This window comes from Lynx canadensis, chromosome B3 (assembly GCF_007474595.2).
Source record: "Lynx canadensis isolate LIC74 chromosome B3, mLynCan4.pri.v2, whole genome shotgun sequence".
NCBI classification, from domain to species: Eukaryota; Metazoa; Chordata; class Mammalia; order Carnivora; family Felidae; genus Lynx; species Lynx canadensis.
Window position 1 is genome coordinate 124,346,073 of NC_044308.2, and position 22,554 is coordinate 124,368,626.

Below are 22,554 nucleotides of genomic sequence, written 5' to 3' on the forward strand. Positions count from 1 at the left end.
CTGGTTGAGGTAGGGTCCAGGCTAATTTACTTAAAAGCACACTGGTGAGGTGAATATAATTAATCTTCTCTGTTCTCAAAATAAAGGGTTATTTTCTTTTTAAGAGATGTCTTGTGTTCTCAAAGAGAATGACAAAACAAATTAATCATTTTCCATTACTCCACACACAGCACTTGGATTTTGAAAGAGCATGTGAACAGTTAATCCCCTATATGGATGAGTTTCTGGTGACAGGCAGATCAGATCTAAATAGAAATCAGGCAAGGTATTTTATTTTTATCATTGTGGCTTTGAGACTTAATTCAAAATAACTGAGATCAACCCTGCATATACTTTTAGAGTTTGCTTTCATAATTAATCCTTTTTTGAACACTTAGAAACACTCTTTTGGATCTTGTACAAAGCATTCCCTGGCTGACTGCTGCCAAAGCAGGCAGAAGCAGAGAGTATCTAGAATATTTTAAAACCATTGAAAACTCAACTGAACCATCTCTTAAGGAATCCCAACTGCCAGGCCATACTTAGTTCAAAGTACCAATAATCTGAAGTTAGAGCAATACATTTGAGCAGATAGCTCACCTCAATGACTAATGTTAGAGGTGAACTTTAAGTATGTTTGAGATGCCCTGTTAAGCTATGTCTTGAATGGTGAACAGAAGGGTAAGAGGGCACAGATGGGGTATATGTGAGCAGAAGTATATATTTTTAGCTAAAGCCAACCAGTTTCTCAATTTTATGCCGCAGGCTGAAAAAGATGGGCTATGAAAGCCAGTGGGCATAAAACAGCTGACAATATTATTCGGTGAGCAAATTCATCTGACATTTGCCACAACCAATTGTTTTCCTGAAACTGGAATTTCTAGGTTTTTTTTTTTTTTTCTTTTTTTCCAAATGAAAGCCATGCATTCATTTAACTGGACAACAATGAAGCTTTGTGGCCTCGTGGTTAGTATGAAAAGGAGTTGGTCTTGCCAAAACAATTTGAAATTTTGAACTTAGGCTCCCTCCCCCGACTTCATTTTAACATATTCAACTAAAAGGAACAAGTCCGCAGGCTCTACTGGACACATTTAAAAAACAAAAAAACAGAAGTAACCCAAACCACATGACTCTGGACATTTAAAAGTATGCTATAAAAACTCCAGAAACCATGCAATACTCTGGAAATTAGGCAGGATTTCAGAGGATTTGTTATACAGAAACTGGATGAGACATATGTCTTTCTTTTAGGCAACAAGAATCACTGAGCACTTACTGTGTGCAAATCAAACTACATAACATCACTACATCAGAGTTCACTCTGCTGAAGCTGCCCAGATTTAGTTCAAGCATATTTTTTCGGTTCCTGAATGAAAATAAGTTATTAGGGCAATAGCGAGACATATGTATATTACATTGTAATGTCTCATTAACAGACCTTTTTTTTTTTTTAACCATTAAACTGGGAAATTTTAAGCATAGTGACTATACATTACTATTTTGGGGCTCTTTGGTATTAAAACATAACAGCTACCCAATAAATACATACTGAATTTGGTCCTATAGTTACTTCTCAGTCATCCAGTAACTGTATACATGCAATGGTAATTTAAAAATATGCTAATGTAAAAGAGGAGATAATGCTCTCAAGTGAATATGGGTGTGCCAGGAGTTCTGGGATACATTCTAAAAGAAATAATGATGTTGCGACAATAAATCAAGTTACGTGAGAAAGGTATTCTACTTTTTCTTTGAGAATTCCTGCTCCCTACATTTTCTTGGGATATACTAGGACAGGATACCCAGGAGAAGTACCAGTCAGAAAGACAAAATTTCAAGTATTTTGTATTGCCTTACATTGCCTTTACCTGCCTCACCCTCATCACCAACTTTAGTTGGAGGCTAAAGGTGAGAGATTTGGTCTATATTATTTTAAGAAGGTGCAGACATAGGTACATCACAAAGTCATGCAGAACACTACTTTACATATAAATATGTTCTCTATCTCTTAAACTTAGAGGGAATCCAATGACTTAAAGGAGATTTCTGGACATGCAAACAAAATACCTATTGATAGTCAACCTGGGTCTATCAAATTTACTGTAATATCATTTGAAGTAAGTTGCAATTTACACACCAGGGGAACAGGAAATTCATTTGTAAAACAAACAAGCAAACAAACAAACAAACAAACAAACGAGAATATAGAATGGCACTTTGCTTCCAGGTCGTGGAACACAACAATTTACTTCTCCTTAATCTTTAGTAAACGTGAAAAATTAGTCATCGCCATTTACTCTGGTCCAATACGTAAAGTTTTAAAAACAGTATTTTACTTATTTGATAAATAATCTAGAGAATATTTAAATAACAGATTAACAGTGAAGAATAACTTTGTTGGAAATTTTAGTAAGAATTTAAGCATATTATATATTCTCCTGGTTTTAAAGGTATGAATACAACGGACTTCTGATTAACTGTCATTCATGATTCTGGAAAATACCCATCTTATAAATATTGATTCCGAATTTCAGACATTAACATTTAAATAACAGATAACAGTGAAGAATAACTTTGTTGGAAATTTTAGTAAGAATTTAAGCATGTTATATATTCTCCTGGTTTTAAAGGTATGAATACAATGGACTTCTGATTAACTGTCATTCATGATTCTGGAAAATACCCATCTTATAAATATTGATTCCGAATTTCAGATATATTTCCAACAAGTTCTAGTTTATCATTACTTCTGGCTCATTATTCTTGCACTTGCATCTTCAAAACACAATACTTCTAAAAGTATTGACAGCCCCTATTTTTTTAAATTGATAAAACTATCTTTTCACTACATAATTGCAATATTTTTTCATTTTTTATATCTATAAGCATCAATTAAGATGGTCAATCCAATGAAAATTTTCTTTTCTGTATGATCTCCTCCTTCCAATCACATTTTTATACAATCTGCTTTCAACGTTTGCCCACTTAGGAACCATATGAAGTAAATACACAGGAATACAAGATGAAAGCCTACTGAATACATTCTTTTAGAAAAATGGGCTGGTCCAGCTTCTTGTTGCAAAATATTGCACGATGAAGTTCTTCTTGTTGAATAACTAACTGGATGAGAGTATCCTACTTCCTTTTTGTCCTTAAAAATACATTCTTCATTCATCGATTCTTCAGTTTGGAAAATTCATCTAGGACATTATCATTTGAAGACACATAATCTGTTTTTTTGCTTATATAATCAATTTCACCATCATCACTAGTTTCTAGAGTGCTGCTGTCTGTCTCTTTATATTCATTTTATGATTCATCTAATAACTGAAATGTCTTCCTCTGTCAGTTTCCTTCTCTTTGTCATTATGAGAGAAATGAGAGATTCTGAATTCTCAACCTGCATTCAATAAAAGTAATAATAAGAAAACCCTACAAAGCTTCTTCTTGAAAGATAATATAACATTTGGGAGGAACTTCTCCATGGCACTGCTACAATGTCTTATGATAGCTTTTATCCCAGCTTTTCAAGGATTTTTGTAAAGCAAATAGATGTAGCGTTTCCCTGGGACAAAGGTTGTGTAGCATTTCTTGTAGCTCTTTTTTATAAAGATTGGGGGTTGCGTAACCTCAGGGTTCCTTAGCTATAACACAGATTCACTGCATGTGCAATGTCCACCTAGACCCATGTCCATATTGTCCCTGTGAGACCTCAGAGGCAAAGAGAAGTTGCAAACATGTATGTAGCTCACGGAGCCCACTGTGCCATGAGTAACAAAGTCTTTTGTCTCATGTCTTCTACCATCCATCAGAGTGTGTCAGACTAACTTGGTAAAGTACAAGTAGGGTAAAATCTCTTCATTTCTTAATAGACTTTGGACAGCACAGTAAGAAAACTGAAATATTATAGTAACGACTTAGTTCACTTACTACAAATCCTTCTGTGTGATTCCATTATCCCTCCACTTTCATACTATTTTAGTTTTTTTCTAGCATAGCTGGGAACGATTGATCGATAACATATAAAATAATTCCAAGGATGATGAAGTAGGAAAATGCTTCACGAAAATAAGCTCACCAAGATCCATTATGTATCTCAGATTTATAACATGGTTCAATAGATCCATATGGTATTTGCAAGACAGAATCAGTGTTTTCCCTTTTAAAAATGAGGAAACTTTCTCTTTATTCTTTGGAAGATATTTAAGAAAGAATAAAAGTAAAAAAAAAAAAAAATCAATCCTTACCAAAGGAACTGAAACTCAAGATTGGGTCCAACTAACCCTAATGATATACTGAAGATTATACCACCTCTCAGAATCCTCTTCAACCATGTAGTGCCTAATTTCTCTTCCCTTTGAGCCTTCCTGAACTGCTTCTAGGTGGTCTGATGGGAAGTGTGATAATTCACGAACCACTTGCTCAACACTGCCTTGTAAGAAGACATGTTTCACACTCAATCCTTCACATGGAGTATCTATCTGGTTGTCACATGCTGAATGGAGAAACGATTCAAAGGTAATGAATGTGATGCTACAAAGGGGATTAATACAAAGGTAGTAAAAGGAGAAACAAGAAGAAATGAGGAAGGCAGGTAGTTTATATAACCTTAGTCAAGATGCCAAAAGCAAACGGATTAAAAAGCCAATTTTCCCAATATGTTGATTTACAAAACAACTTATTTGTTTTGTAACTGTTCATATAGTTTCCAAAAATGTTTTTTTTTTTTTCCATTGGCCAGTTTGTTACAATTTGTTAAAATAAGAGAATTAGTCATTTGGCAAATTCATGACTGGATAAATTTGCCCTTCATGTTAAGTCTGACAAATTTAAATTTCAGTAAGATACTTGAAAATTAACGAACACAATGCCTGAGAAAGAATCTTACAACGGTTTTGGTAGATTAGAAAGAAGAAATACTGGAGACAGAATATATGATACTATAGTAGAAAAGGTATGGAATTAATTCAGTGGAAACGAATAGAACAAACTCCAATAGACATGAAGGGAGAGTACAGGCTGGAGGGGATGAACCATAAGGCATATTCTTAAAGGTCATGTTGACAATGACCCAAATCAGGGATTCTCAAACATGACTTCAAATTAGAATCATCTTGGGGAGCTGTAAAAAATACTGAGTCCTACCCCAGGTCAACCAAATCTGGGGGTGGGAGCATGTTGAACTAAAATTGTTAGGATTATTAAGATCTGTAAACCCACATGTCTCAGAGCCAAAATTTGACACAATTGAATTGAATTGTGAAGGTAAACTTCATATGATATAGAGTACTTAGACATATAACCTGTGTGGTGAAACTCAGACAAAAATTTGAATGTCCTGATTAATGAGCCCAAACTTTCCAGTCCATATATATCCTGCTTCTGTGACTGGTGAAAGTAACACACATGTAATGGAGGAATATTTTTAAAAATGAGAAAAGGACTTTCCCATCGATTATCTCATTTGCTCTTCTCAACAAAACAGTGAGACAAGCCAGGCCAATAATTGGGCTCACTTTATAGATAATAGAAATTAGGCTCAGAGGAGTGAAGTGAGTTGTCGCTGTGATAGAGCCAGGGCTCACAACTAGATCTTCTAACTCCCGGTCTACCAAATCCTAATCATTCTCTAAGACATTTGGAGGTCACCTGCCTTTTGCCTTTCCCTCTCACTCACCTGCAAATACACTCTTCTTCAAGGAAAACTAATGTGTAATGAGGACTTTTGAGGTATTACAGAACAAAACAAGTTCTGAGTTAGAAATAATAGAGAAATGCAAGGGATGAAAACAGGAAGTTCTCTGAAAAGATGTAAAGGGAGTACTTCATTGACTCCAGGTGTTTTGTCAGTGAGTTTCTATTTAATGTGTTTTAGACAATCTGGTTCATGTCTGATGACAAGTCAAGGATATGTCTCACTGGCCTTTGCTGTGGAGAGGTAGACGGTGAGATGATAGTAGTGAAAAGCACTGAAAAAGCTTCAGAAAACCATTTACGTAACACCAGCCAAGCAAAAATAATTACGAACAGAGAGCCTAAAGAGAATAATGAGGGAAGGGCTATTTTGATGGTTTGGCCTTTTACCGTTTGATGTTCAAATATAATGTAATTGGGGGCAATGATAGGTTGAAATCATTCACTAATGTTAAATAATTAACATAAGACCACTTTGGATATTTATATTAATAGTGCTAATAGTGACAATTTATGCTCTCTCCAGCCTTTCATCTGAGATCAAAGTTTGTTAAAAGCCCTAAATAAACTTTATAAACACTTGTGTAAGTAGAATTAGAGTTGGTATGTGGATGCATAAAATAAAACAGATCCACTGAGGCACTGAGCATCACTGAGCAAGCTCAAGACAGAACTAGTAATGCAAACTAGGCATGCCAACTCTTTTCTTCAAGATTCAAAAGGAAGAAAACTAGTTCAAAGGTGCTTTATAAAACTCTATTTACCAATAAGTTGAGGGCATATTCTGACAATCCTACATATGGTCCAGGAATGTCAATGTCCTATGTATAAGTCCACTTCTTGCCCTGCTCAAGAAAGACACGGGATCTAGCTGTTGATTTCCTTTTTTTTCATTCTGCACATTCACTAGACACTTGTCAAGTGTTCCTTACTCATGTCTTCATTGCTCTTACGAGTCACAAGAGGAGTATGAGGAATGGAAAGAACACTGTGTCACTGATCAGGACACCTGAATTCTAGCCCTAGTTTTGCCACACTTGGCAATTCATCAACTTCTCTGGCCTGCAGGGTGAGGGGTTTTCAAAAGGATCTCTAAGACTCCTTCCAGGTGGAATGTTATCTAAAATGGCAGCAGGGACTTAATCTGCTATCTCCATAGGAAATTAGAGAGACACGGTAGGGATTCAACAAGTACCTGTTATATAATATCCTATGATTGAGTGAAGTAAATTGTTTGATAGCAACTATTGGTAGGTCAGAAATTTTGAAGGCCAGAATTTTAATTCCTTTTAGATTAGACCAGAACCTATTAGGGAGGGGAGCTTCTAGATATCACCTAGCCCAGCCCAATCATTAAAAAAAAAAAATAAGAAAATTAAAAATGAGAGAGGTTAAACACATTGTCCAGGCTCACATGCCTGGCCATGATAGACATATGACCAGAACCTAGCTTTTCTGACTCTGAATCAGATACTATTTTTACCATATCATCATCATTTAAACTAGGCATATAATAATTTTCAGCTAAAACTTGTCTGTAATTTGTTAAAATTAGATGCACAAAATAAAAATCCCCCAAATCAGCTTTTTATTTAAAGGCTACTTCAAATATGTAAAATATACTACTCCCACCAACTACATATTAAGGGTATAATACAAATATTTTGTTTTATAGTTAAGGTAGGATCTTTAAAAAAAAAACAACAACAAAACTTAATACACTACTACTCGGAGATTTTACCCATATGGGCTCTCTTGAAGAAGACAGAAAGCATTTCTTAAATGTATTATATTTTTTCAGAAAGCTACTTCCATCGTGTTTTGTAATATACACTCATATTATCTTCTCTATATAAAGCAAGAGCTTCTTCCTGAGGATGCACTATGTTATTGATAGTATTTAGAGTGGGGCTATGAAACACATTGCCTAGTAAGGCAGTTAGGCAGTATGACTACTTATCAGCATCAAATATGAAGCTGTCAGTCTGACCTCCAAACACTGAGCAATTTGATAATATTAAATTCGTCTGCTGGTGAAGCTGCATTCGTTATATAATTTCTCAATGACACTTTCCCTATGTCACCGTGTTTATGAGAAATTTGACAGGGCTGTAAGAAACCGTTTTTGCAGGCTGAAGGAAGTCTTACATTTTTAAATTGGTCATCACCTTTTGCCACAAGGTTGCAACTCTTAATAAACAGCCTATTTGTTTGAGTAGCATTTTCTTCCTTTGACCTTAAATACAGACATGTTTTAGAAATTTAACCCTTTGAAGATGACCCCATTATTGGAAAACGTACATATTTTAATACTGACTAATGCAGAAAACAGGCTCTGTATTTTGGGACAAGGTGGCGAAAGGAGAATGTCTAGATTGTTTCAACCAAGATCCCTCATGAGAGATTCATGAGGATATTTCCGTTTGCCCTCAATGCGAATATACAGAAGGTAGACTAACATTAGAGCAGTGGGAAACTTGGCAGAACGGGCTAGGACAGGGTTTGTGCAAAACCTTTTTCCGGTTTCAGTTTGAATGGGTTCCCAGGAAGTGTCAAGTTTGAACAAATCCAAAATTTTACAATGTAGCTCAGCCAAAACTGCTGAGATTCACCTGATTCTGGGTCAAAACTGTACAGAGCACACTGCGTTTTATTTGGTGTAAAGCCAATTTGACTAAACCTTTCAGGCAACTTCAATGAGAGGCTCATAGTCTTGGCAAAACCAAAAATGAACCTAGCTTGATCTTTGGTTTTGAAACAGCAAGTTCTGGCTTTATAAAGAGATAAAGGCAAGTTTTACTTAGCTTTAAGATTCTTACAAATACTTAGAAGAAGCACTGCAAATAATTAACAGTTATTTGGCCAGATTTACATACTCAAGTCAGTTACTTCCTGAGCTTAACCAGGACACTTCAGTAAGTACGTTAACTCTATTGGCACCATATATTCCTAAGTGGCGTAGAGCTGAATTTGGTGTTCTAACAAAGAACAATGGTGCTTCTTCAACAACTTAAGTGCTTGAAGAGTGGATCACACATGTAGTAGGATGAAGTACAACCAGTGCTGGCTCCAGGTGGGATGGAAAGAATTAAAAATAAAAACTCCAATGGCAATTGTCTACTGTTTTGGCAGATGTGTGAAGGGAGAGAATATAGCGTTACTTGGTAATTTCCACGGAGACATACTGGCATTCTCTTGTACTCTTGAAGATCAACTAGTGCGCATGGTTCAAATCTGTTACCACTAATATTACCTGAATGAATCCTTTAGGGGTGTGCTAAAGGATCCAACAGTTTTCTTTTTTCTTTTTAAATAAAACCTATATTTCTAAGAGTTTCCCAGCGTTTTGTAATTTTTCCCAATATAGGTAAATTTATGTATATATTTCTCCATATTGCTACATATTAGGATTTATCCTGTAAGGTATATCATCTCTTTAAGTATACATTGAAAACAAGGGACATTGGATTGTTTTAGGTCACTTGGATTTGAGAAGCTGATTAAACACTGAGAAATTATAGCTACATAATTACACATTTGCTCTAAGTCAATGATTTTCAAATTTTTGAGTAAATACTCTCGAAATAATTTTTTAAACTATGTGTCTACCTTACCCCTCCCCAACCCCCCATACACATTTCAAGGTTTTCCAAATGTTTTATCATAAATTTAGGTAGTTGCAGAGGATGAAATTTCTGGAATATTGTAAATACTGACATTTTCAAATAAAACTCTTATATTACTCACATAAACGTATCCAGCAAACTTTAAATACTTCAGTAATTTGTTACCACCATTTACCCATGGACAGAATAACTAAATTAGATCCTCTTTAGAAGACAGACATTTTATATTGTTCCTTTGCCCTTTGAATTTATTTCCCATCTATTTTCCCCAACAGAGTTTTCTCCTAATATAAAATATACTTATGTTTGGAAGTCTTTTGTATTGGTTGTCCTATCATACTTCATCCTTGTCTGTAACAAAAATGTATATTTAGAAAAAACTGATTTTTAAAATGTCCTGTGACCATAATGCTTTAAGTGTTATATATTTTTATTGCCTGAATTCTCATTATAACTAATATTAGGTATATCAAAGTTTTTGAGAAGAAATATTAATGTAAAATGTATAAGGACTCCAAAGCTTCCAAAAGTATATCCCTTAATGGATGGATACTGCCTACTTTTCTCTTGTACTCAGTTAGTTCATGTATCCATAAGTAAGTGCTAACTTTTGCTTGAATAAGACAGGGATCCATTTCACTTCTATTTCTTTTTTGTTTGTTTGTTTCTGTAGATTTAATCACTGAGAAATCTTGTTCACATGTAACAGTACATGAGAATGAAAGTGGTTTTGTTATAACAATGTCACTCAGTTGCCTTCCTAGTTTTATGGCAAATATTGCATAGTCATCTGTCATCAAAAATTAATTTTAATGATCTATCAGCTTGATTAGGTCCTCTTTCAGTTTTGTTGAAAGCAAAGAATTAGAAACTACTTGACTTGCCAAAGGACTATAATGTAGTTATTAAAGTCACTCACTTTCTGTTTTGGAAGGTCTATGAAAGAGGCTTTATTTACCAAGACTTATCAAATGACTACAACTGTTTTTTTCACTTAGAGGCATTTCGCTGAATTCTACATATGAAGAAAGTATGAAGAAAACTAAAAATATTAATGTTAATACCATTCTCTCAGTATACATTTTTAATACTTTTGTCTTAGGGGTGCCTGGGTGGCTCAGTAGGTTAAGCATCTGACTCTTGATTTCAGCTCAGGTCATGATCTCACGGTTCGTGAGTTCGAGCCCAGCGTCAGGGTCTGTGCTGATAACACAGAGCCTGCTTAGGATTCTTTCCCTCTCTTTCCCTCTCTCTCTCTCTCTGTCTCTCTCTCTCTCCCTCTCTGCGCCCCCCGTCCCACCCCCAACCCCCCCCACCCCCTGCTTATGTACTTGCACACATGCATGCTCTCCTTCTCTCAAAAATAAACTTAAAAAAATACTTTTATATTAGCATTAAATATATTTTCATTAAAACCCTAGAGTTGCAGATTGGCAAAGCTAGTCCTTATGTCAAACCAATCAGCCAAATCAGGCTAACTTTCTGGCAGAAAAAAGTCAGACTTGATTTTTCAGTTCTATAAATGTGTTAATATGCTCTGTGACAACCACTTTTTGAATTATAATTCTAAGACAGATAAATAAGGCATGGAGCCAGGCCAAAGTTTGTCACCTGAATAAAAGAAGACACTTTCAATTACTTCTTTCCAACCCTCAGTTTTGTTCTCAGGAGCTATACATTTGTTCCTGATTATAGTAGGGGGGTAAAAGGGTGAGGTCATTAAATAAAATTGTCATTATTCCTCCGCAACATCTATCAACAATATATATCAATTTCAGAATATATATTCCCAATACCACATATATCTAATAAAAGCATCTTATCAAAAATATATGTATGACTAACAAGGACAAGAAGCCTTACCTTAGTGACTTGATTAGAGGAGGCCTCGAAGGCATCAAAATCATAAATTGCCCCTTGTTTGGCACCTTGAAGTGTCTGGGGGAATCTGGCATCATGGAACCTTGGGTGGGTGAAGAATAGGCCTTTCTTTTGTAAAGGGAGAGGAGGTTGATTAGGAAAAGTACGGTGGCCTCCTCAGGCAGGGTCATTTTAGGACTCTGCTTGAAATGCATGTAGAAGCTGAGGATGTAAAAATCGATTCTCTTAAAACTATCTGTGTCTGAAGACCCCTTGGAAAATCTCTGCCTACTCCTAGGGGTTATTTTACTCCAGTCTGGAGACTAACTCACCAGCTATCTCTGAACATTACCCTCAGGGTCAGCATTAATCATTTTGTCATAAAATTGAAAAAAAAAAAAAGTTCTGTTAACATGTTCCCATTCCTTTTTTTTTTTTTTTTTTGGTGAAATGTGTCAGATACAAAAGAGTATATAAAATATATACACATAGTTTGAAGAAAATTGACAATTCTTTGTGGTTTCAATTAGCATTTCCCTGTTTACTAATGAAGCTGAATATATTCACATATTTCTTTTTCAACTGAAATGCTTGCTTATATCTTTTACCCTCTTTTACTTTTCTTTTTTTATTTTTGAAATCTAGGTTATTTTTTTCTAATTGCTTTGTTGGCAATAAGATTTGGATACAAATTGATTTGGATACAAATTGCTACTCAGGTATATATTTTGCCACAATATATTTTAAGTGTGGCTTTTCTTTTCACTATTTTTATATTGTCTTTTGACTTATAGCAGTTCTTAATTTTAGCGTGGTCACATCAGTCACATCTTTTAGGATCTGTGTTTTCAGTGTCATCCCCCCTCTCGCCCCCGCCGAAATCCTTCAAAGTTCCAAGATCATGAAGATATTAAACTACACTTTGTTTTAAAGTTTTGCATCTGAAGTCGGTTAAGCGTCCGACTTCAGCCAGGTCACGATCTTGCGGTCCGTGAGTTCGAGCCCCGCGTCAGGCTCTGGGCTGATGGCTCAGAGCCTGGAGCCTGTTTCCGATTCTGTGTCTCCCTCTCTCTCTGCCCCTCCTCCGCTCATGCTCTGTCTCTCTCTGTCCCAAAAATAAATAAACGTTGAAAAAAAAAAAAAAGTTTTGCATCTGAGATAGAGGTTCAATTTCTTTTTTTCTAGACCAGCAATTGAAAAGTCCCTCCTTATTTCCCTGATCAGGGATGCCAGTTGTACCAGACATCACATTTCCATGTACACGTATTTATGCCTATGGGTCATATATTTGATTACACTGGCCTATTTTTATATTCCTGTGCCAAGACTACACTACCTGAATTTTCATAGCTTTAATAAGATTTCATATATAGTACGAAAACTACCCCCAACTTGCTCATCTTCAGAACTATCTTGGCTATTCCAGAGTATCTTCTCTGTGAAGAACTTGCATTTTTGTTGTTATTGTTTGATTTTTTTCTACGTATTTTGTATTTGTTGTTCCTTTTGTACTGGTACAATTTTAGTTACATTTTCTTAGTACTTGCTGCTGGAGTTAGAAAGAGAATGGACTTTCTTAAACTCTATTTTTCTTAACTATGAATTCCTAGAACTTTTTAGACAGCAACACTATTTGCAAATAACAACTGTTTAACTGCTTTGGTTAGGACTGCATGTATAGTATCTAACAGAAGCTGTGGAATGGGGCATCCTTTCCTTGTTCCTGGTCTTAAATGAGGACTTTCAAAACGCTAAGATAATGTCTGTCATTGATTTTTTTTTTACATGACTCAGATTAAGTAAATTCCCTTCTAAGTTTGCTAAACAGGTTTTGATAATGATATGAGAATAAATGCTTCTTATTCATCCACTGAGATGATCTTATTAAATTTATTTCTCCTTAATCTGTCATATGGTGAATTACATTGATTGATTTCCTAATATTAAACCAACTCTGAATTCCTGGAATAAACCCAGTTTGTTCATGATGAATTCTCCTTTGAATACATTCCTGGATTTATTTTGCTAATATTTTGTGTATAATATTTTTGCATCCATGTTAATGCGTGAAAAGTCCCTTAATTTCCCTTATTTATACTTTCTATGTCTGGTTTTGTCTCCAAGGTTATGCCAACTCATAATGAGTTTGGCATGTTCCCTCTTCTTCTAGTTTCTGGAAGAGTTTTTGTAAAATTAAAATCATCTGTTCCCATAATATTTGGTAGAACTTCTCTAAAAAAATTATTTGGGCTTGGTGGCCCCTTTCTGGAGAAATTCTTAATTGATTAAAAATTGTTGATGAAACTTTTTATTATTTTTAAAGATTTACTTATGGCACTATTCATGTTATTTCTTCTTAACTCTGGAAAATTAATTTTTTTCTGGGAATTTAGTTATTTCTCCTAATATATGATTGCAAAATTATTCACAATACTCTGGTATGTGGTTACATTCTCAAATAGCTATAGTAATACCCACTTTTTCATTCCTAATATTATTCCTTTGTATCTACTCTCTTTTTTTTCTCCATCAGTTATGCTGGGTATTGGTTGTTTTTTTCTTTTTAAACAACCATCTTTACTTTACTGGGCTTGCATATTGCATGTTTGCTTTCTATTAATTATAATCATTTCTCTATTTTTTCCTTTCTTTTTCTTTTTTCTTTTTCTTTTTTTTTTTTTTTTTTTTTTTTTTTAGGTTTTTGTGCATCCTTTTAATTTCTTATGCTGGGTGCTAAGCTCATTATTTTTCATCCTTCTTTTCTAATTAAAGATGTGAGCCATGAAGTCGCCCCATAAATACTACTTTTGCTGTATCACACACATTTTATAACACAGTGTTACTATTATGATTCACATCCATATATTTCATAACTTCTACTCTAGTTTGTTTTCTGACCTTGAGTGGATTAGAAGTTTACTTTGAAACTTCCAAAAGTCTATGCCTTATCTGGTTCTCTTTTTGAATCCTAGAGCTAGTTATAATCATCCACAAAATTCTGGCCCAAGGAAATGGACAGAAATAGTATGTTCAAATTCTAGTGTCTACTAAAGGGAAATTACCTGCTCTCTCTTCCTTTCTTTTGTCTCATTACAATGCAAATCTAAAGGCTGGAAGTGGTTACAGGCATCTTGGATCAGGAGCAGGACATTTGCATCCCTACACACCACATCTGCCGTGACACAAGGCCTGATTTAAAACCATTTTATGGGGGCACCTGGGTGGCTCAGTCAGTTAAGTGTCAGACATTGGCTCAGGTCACGATCTCATGGTTCGTGAGTTCAAGCCCTACATCGGGTTCACTGCTGTCAGCAAAGAGCCCGCTTCAGATCCTCTGTGACCCTCTCTCCGCCCCACCTTTGCTTGCACTCTCTCAAAAATAAATAAAACATTAACGAAGATTTTATGCTCAAAATAAAAGCTAAATAAAAATGAATAAATAGCTGTACTACCACTTTAACTCTCGGTGTTGTAGATAACTGATAGCAATGCAAATGAGTCTTGTTCATAGACTTGCAAATAAATGTTGTCTGGGGGAGTTTCAACTTATTTCCTTCCTCCACAATGGAAGAAACCAGTTTTGCATCTAATTTAAATGCATGTCAGAACTCTAGTGCCTACCTATGTGTGGTTCTTTTCTCCTTTAAGCCTCAGTAACATTTTATTCATTCTCTCATTAATTAAAGAGTTAAATAAACTCATTTGTCATGATTTCATTTCATATTTGTAGAAGAGTCATGATTTCATAATTTTACTTTTTTGGTAAAATTGTCTTTTAACAAACCCTTTGGTTTCTTACTATCTTCAAAGTTTAATTACAGCCCCAACATAAATACCTTCTCTGGCTCTTTCTGCCTGACCCTGATTCTCCACTTTCAGAGATGAATCTAATCTCCTCCATCATATCCTCAAAGTACAAAATCCATGGTTTTTCCTAGAACCTGGACCATGATGTCTTATTTTATAATTTTTCTTTAAGATTTTTTTTCTTTATAAAAGCTCCTACAAAATGCATTGTGTTTCCTTCATGTAGTATAGACAATGTATCTTTATCTTACATCATTAATTTATTTACATGTAAGTAACTTCTCAATTCAAGTACAAATTCCTTTGGAGAACTGATTATAGTTTTTCCTTTTCTCTTCCATTGTCAACACAGTGCCTTATATAGTACCCAATAAATATCCACTGCTATGTCTCATCCATGGCCCATCAACTGGGGCTCTCCATCAAGATTTGTTTTTTAGGTAATTACTTAGCTTTATTTGGGGTATTAGACTGTTATATTTTGGTTAAGAGTTGGTTCATTACTAAAAAATTCACATTAAACTTTAATGAAGATCCTAAGAACTTTTGTGAAACATCAAATAAAGTTTAAACCTAACCAAAAAGGCTAGGGGAAAATAATAAATTGATTTGCTTCCGGGGAACTTTTTTCTTCAACTATTGGGACTGGTTCTGTGTAAACCCGCATATCCTTATGTGAGTGTCACATATGTACAGTTTGACATCCATTCTACAAATGTTTACTGATTGTCCAGTACATATCAGGAATGTTTGATAGGCCCTGGGTTGCATTTGCAAGTAAAAAGTAATTTCTAACCCAAGAAGCTTACATGCTAGTGAAGAAGGAGAGGGAAAAGTTGAGGAAGAGGAGGAAAAACAGACACATGATTCCGACATAAGTATTTAGATCACTGGGGACAAGTCAACTCAAGTTGCTCATTATGATGAAAAGACCATCTCATTTTCAGCTATTATAACTACTGAACCTTTAAAATCTCCTAATGAAACAATGAAGTTTTGAACTTTTGCATATTTGTATTACCAGAACATACACCCTACATCCAATATCTTATATTAATACCAACCCGACCAAATGTAGACCACCAATTCTTTTCTACGGTTTAAGTGCTGAGTTGTGAGAGAATAATAAATGATCTTGAGATTACTTTCAGCATATTTGATTTTATGAACTATAAAACACTTTACCAGTTGAATAGTCTACCAAGTGTATTAAATCTGCTGCTTATAATGCCATATGAAGTCAAAGGACTTCATAATATTTGAGCATTAACATTATTACTGAGCATTTTCATTTTTATGGCTTTACTTATGATAATTATTTCAAATTATAACCATCTTGAGAAAACTGCCACTGTAAAAAACCTTGTCCATTTAATCGATTTTATTTTTCTCATGATGACTTTTTATTTTTACCTTTATTCCTAAAGGAATGCTTAGAATAGGTACTTATTAAGATCATACTCCATAGTACTTTTAGTAAAGAGATTGATAAATTAAAAAGACTAACAAATACTAATAAAATTTATAGGTTTTGGTTTCTGCTTGTATGATTTTAAGTTTTGCATGGCATATTGGTGTAATGAAAATGATTAAATAAGAAATAATAAGCAATCACATAATGATAACCTAACATTTGTTTGGCCCTAAACATGTTCATATATATTTTCTCTCTTAATTCTCACAACTTGGTAAAATAAGTTTAATTATTGTTATCTTTATTTTTACAGATGAGGGAATCAAGAAACAAGTGATTTGCTAAATGTTGTATAAGCGGCATTTTATATGCTGAACCCAAGTCCTCACACTCAAAATTTCTATTTTTGTTCATATTTTTAAAAAGAGTGTTTAATTCACAAGCCAAATCCTGTTGGCAAGACACTTCCTAAGGGTAAGTAAAATATATGTGGAAGAACACTAAACATTTTATTCACCTACAATGTCATCATACTGAAACTGAGAAGGTCAGTGTAATTTCCAAATGGCCCAGTTAAATCTAAGGAATAGATTATTTACCCACTAGGGTCTGGACACTGTCAATCAAAATCACTTGCTTACACAGGACTAAAATGTGCCCCATTAGCATCTCTCCACCTCACACTCACAAAATAAATATTTTATTCTTTACTGGCCATATTGTTGAAAGGCTTCTTTTTTTTCCCTGTTCATTAAAAACATAGAAAGAAAAAATAAAAATCACCACTAGTCCCAAGCCACTCTTAATATTTTGTGTGCTTGCTTTCTGAGTCTTTTTTTTAACACAAAATACTCAATATTTGCATCACACTCCCCCTCACACACATATATATATATTACTTTATATACTGCTCCCATATTATGGGGAGCATAATATGGCAATATTTACTTTTTAAAAATAAGACTTTTTATGGCTGAAAATCTTTCATCATAAGGTGGTACCATAATTTATTCTACCATTCTTTCAATTCACATGGTTTTCATTATACAAAGGTTTATTTATAAAAGTAATATAATGTTTTATAAAACTTGAAAAAATAGAGAAAGGAATGAAATCACAGTCCTAACTCATGTCTAACAAGTCACTGATGAGTTTTGCTACATCTCTTCTACTCTTTATTCATATGCCTATCATTACGTGTTATTATTGAAGCAGACACAATTTTATTTTATTTTTTAATTTGTCTTCTAGTACAAGCCCTTTCCATAACCATAGTGGCATGTTGGGTGGAAAGCCCACACTTTAACTATTCATTACTGTATTGTCAAACGAGGTTGTCCCTTTTTCTCTAAAATCATTTCAAATAAATCATTTTACAGTAAACATTGCAGGCATGTCGTCTTACATTCATGCCCCTCAAGAAATGTATTCCCTAATACTAGATTCCTGCAAGTAAGAGTATTGAGGAAAAGGCTGACCAGCTTTTAACATTATTTGGGTAGTGGTAAAAACAATGGACAAAAATACTGAGGTTGGGGTGCCTGGGTGTCTCAGTTGGTTAAGCATCCGACTTCGGCTCAGGTCATGATCTCACGGTTTGTGGGTTCGAGCCCCGCATCGGGCTCTGTGCTGACAGCTCAGAGCCTGGAGCCTGCTTCAGATTCTGTGTCTCCCTCTCTCTCTGTCCCTCCCCAGCTCACACTCCATCTCTCTCTCTCTCTCTCTCTCTCTCTCTCTCTCTCAAAAATAAATAACATTAAAAAATTAAAAACAAAAAATATTGAGGTTCACTATCTGGACCTCAAAGTATAAGCAGGATCCCAATCTCCACTTCTTGTCAACCAATCCTTTTAGTGACTAGGAAATACAGAAACAAACAGATAGGATATTGATTACATTTAAACTAATTATGTTTTCCATAATTTAGGACATCTTGGTATCATCATTCTTGATGGTTTTTTTACTATTATTTTCATTTTATTTTATTTTTTTTTTTCGTTTATTTATTTTTGGGACAGAGAGAGACAGAGCATGAACGGGGGAGGGTCAGAGAGAGAGGGAGACACAGCATCGGAAACAGGCTCCAGGCTCTAAGCCATCAGCCCAGAGCCCGACGCGGGGCTCGAACTCACGGACCGCGAGATCGCGACCTGGCTGAAGTCGGACGCTTAACCGACTGCGCCACCCAGGCGCCCCTATTATTTTCATTTTAAAGGTGTGTGTCCACCTACCTTTCAGGTATAGTTTAGCTTAGTCTCTCCCCTTTCAATCCTAGATGTAGTTTTAGAAGTGCTTTCTGGAATTGCTTCTTTGGGTGGGGTGAGGGGGTGCTCTGAAATCCACACCAAGACACAACAGTAATTCTGACAAAAGGAGAAAGAAAATGCCCCAACTTACCGTTTCTAATGCATTTACACGGTCCTGCAAATAAAGCATAATATATAATTATAAAAACAAAGTATTAAAAATAATTTCAAGTTTACTTAACTGTCACATTTTCTCTTTATCTTCCATTGGTAGTAATGTATTTAAAAAATATTAAAAAAATGAGAATTCCTACTCAGGATGATTTCTACAATCAAAACGGTCATAAAAGAATCACTGTACTTCTTATCTCACCTAGTGTTAGGACTGTAAGACTTAATTTAACAGTAAATATCATAAATTCAGATATAACTACTAAACAGAATATACTTTACCACTTTCACATTGGTAAAATTATTTAAGGATTTATAAATATTACACACGTTTGGTTATAAAAACAACTAGACAATAGTAGTGATATAAAAAAAGGACTATAGCACATATACCAGCCCTCAGGTATACAGCACAAAGTATGATTTGGAAAGTAAAGTTCAGACATAAGAATAACTTCATCAATTAAAATTAAGAAGTAATTTGTTAACTGAAACAATACAGGAAAAATAAACGAGAAAGATCTATCACATGCTGGAACCCAGATGGGCCTTCCTTATCTGTAGTATCTTAGAAGTTTTACAGAAATCTTGGTTTTAAAAAAGGGTCACTGACAATATGACTTAAACAGCTAAATGACTGGTGTGCCTCGGAGGCTCAGTCAGTTAAACATCTGACTGCTGCTCAGGTCATGATCTCATGGTTTGGGAGTTCAAGTCTCGAATGGAGCCCTGCATTGGGTTCTGCACTGAGGGCGCAGGGCCTGCTTGGGATTCTCTCTCTCGCCCTCTCTCTGTGTCCCTTCCTCCATGCTCCTGCTAGTGCGTGCACACACTCTGACTCTCTCAAAAAAAAAAATAAAGTTAAAAAAATGCCACATGATTAAGTAAACGGTTGCATTCTCAAACTGACATCTACATTTTCTCAGCTCTTTTCAGAGCTGACAGATACATGGAGGAAGTCTTTACCAAATAAAAAAATGCTGGATTTGTGAGAGGAATGTCTGAAGATTCAGGAAAATAGAAAGCTATCTTTTTTTAGGAAGATCAAGGCCACTTTTCTTCCTTTTCTCTCATCTTAAGCAGTGGGAGGAGATGTGTGAAATCTGGATTTCTTTTTTGTTTAATCAAATGAATCATTTGTCCTAAGAGGCAAAGGGGGGAACTGGTACAGAGAGCCACTCAGCTCAGGTCTCTTGTGGTCCTACAGGGATCCACGTGGACCCAGGACACTTAGGAGCAGCAAGAACTTGGCGCTCACTGCCGAACTCCCAGCCTCACCTAACACACAGAGGCCTTGCCTTTGGAGGACTTCTGCAATATGATCCACAACCCTCAGACTGGGAAACTGAGTTGAACGTTTCTACCCGTTAAACATTTGGTTATGTGGGTACAAGTTAAGTGAATATATTATGCAAAATCAGCCCAAAGCAGACTGTTCTTAGCAACATAATCTGTTTAATTGCATTTTGTTGGCATACTGGAGAGAACCTCACCCTCGTCCCCAAAATTTTCATGAAGTAACCGCTGTTTTGTTGGTGACTTGTGTACTGTCACTTTTGAATGCTTCATAATAAATGCATATAATAATGCCTCAAGGGGGCTTTGATCTGTTGTACCAGGCATCTTATTCACAGTGCATCTGGGACAAAACCATTCAGCAATGCTTTATCATCCTTTGCAGATTGAACAGAAGACCTCATTAGATACCTTATAGAGACAGAAATAGCCTTTGGGCAGGATCACATTTATATGAACCATCTTGGAAGCCTTTAAAAAATAAGTAAAGCCACTATTTGGACCTTAAATTTTCTCCATACATTTATGGGCTCACGTTTTTCAGGATTAGCACATTTTAAAAGAACACAGACAGCTAGTTTGAAATCAGAGATTTCATACGATGTCAAAACAGTAGAATTAAATTTTGTCTGTCCTAATTCAGATCTCAGTGTTTGGCAAAGACAGACTGATATAATTTATATATTGGTGTCTTCATTTTACTTGAATATTTGTTACCAGATTTAAAAAAATACACACTGTCGTGGACTGCATGCTCATATTCCTCACAAAATTCATGTATTGAAACCCCAATCTCCAATGCTATGGCATCTGGACATGTGATCTTTTGCAGGCAATTAGGTCACGAGGACAGAGTCCTCATGACGGGATCAGTGCCCTTATAAGAAGAGACACAAGAAAGTCTGCTTCTCTTTCTGCTCTCTGCCACATAAGGGCATAATGAGAAAAGTTGGCCATCTACAAGAGGCCCAGCAAGAGGGGCCTCACCAGGACCGACTCTGCCAGCACCTTGATCTTGGACTCCTCATCCCCAGAACTATGAGAAACGTTTGTTGTTTAAGCCACCCAGTCTGTGGCAATTTATTATAGCAATCCAAGCTAAGATATGTGCCTAGTCTTTCAGACTATGAACACAATTGGTCAAAGAAAACTCCATTTTGTTAAAGTATAAAGATGAATACATGATTTATTTCAGTGCAACTTACTGACGTCTTTTCATCTATAACCCATTTCGTTCCAAATTGGTATTGAGACAGCTTTCTATGAAAAATGTAATATGTTACCAAAATGAGAAAATTAGGGAAACAGACAATTCAGTTCATGAACCTGAATTTAAATAATTCAATTTGCCAATCAACAGTGGCTAATAGAATACCAGCCATCGTAGCCAGTTAGTGAGACTCGTCTAGATTGTAGAGTTGTTTGGTCTTCATTGTGGGCAGTAAATAAAAAGAAACTACTCCTAGTCTTTATGAACTTACTAACTTGCTTTGAAAATTTAAGAAATGCTTTCTGAAAATTTAAATGTTTGACTTCTTTGTTGGCAGATAAGGTTAGTTATTATAATTCTGTATATAAAAAAAATTAGGCTACTGCAAGTATTTATTCTCTAACAAAATATTTTCATACTTCCTCTCATGTTCTTAGCAAAACAGAGGTAACTTAAGCCAGCGCTGTGGCATTGACACAGCCCAGGAAACAAATGCCAGTATATGTCCTAGAATGGACATATAACTACACCACAATAAATTATATTGGTCTTAACCTCTCCCACTCTCACCAGAAGGGCAGCCACAGTGTTTTGTTCTTGTTGTATAATCTCCAATTTTCATTTCAACCCAGTTTACCTTCAAGTCCAACCTGAAGGCTCAACACTTGCCCCCCTCCCCCAGCATGAACACACACTTCCACACTTGGATCCTGAAAAGAAAAGTACTGGGGCATTGAAAGGAGGGTTAGAAGGTGGGAGGGGCCGAGAGAGAAAACAGCCTCCAGAAATAGTGAAGATACTCTCACTACAGTCATGCTGTTTCAGGTGGTTTCGATACATCAGTGGTTCTTATTTTTGTAGTCAGGAACTTTGGGTCTGAGGAAATTTGATCTTCTCCCCAGGAAAATGTACATTATCCACAACATACACATAATTCTGCACGCACTTTTAGGAGAATCGCAGACTCTTAGGGTCCCACCGATGGGCCTTCAAGTCCTTTTACTCCAAACAACACTTGAAATAAGATGTAAGAATATTGTATAAATAAATTATTCTATTAAATCGAATCTGTTCATTTCTCATGTGTGAAGTATTTCTGAAAAAATAACACTAGTAACAAGGAAAGAAACAATTGGGAGTGGAAGGTTAAACAAAAAACAAAGGAAAAAATTCCTTCAATATTTTGAAGAAAAAGTGCTTGGGGGAAGAAAACCTGTTTTGTTGATATAGATTTTTTGTGACCGGATAATC

The 22,554-nt window shown here is 35.4% G+C and overlaps 1 protein-coding gene across 3 annotated transcripts in view; it reads right to left on the reverse strand.

Moving 5' to 3' along the window:
* The window catches only part of CEP128 (centrosomal protein 128), a 382,829-nt gene that overhangs the window by 36,200 nt on the left and 324,075 nt on the right, over positions 1-22,554 (reverse strand). For all 3 annotated transcript variants that reach the window (XM_032593431.1, XM_032593430.1, XM_030319713.1), the window contains one exon: positions 18,778-18,801. In XM_032593431.1, coding sequence (XP_032449322.1) covers positions 18,778-18,801 — 24 coding nt within the window. The remainder of the gene's footprint in view (positions 1-18,777; positions 18,802-22,554) is intronic.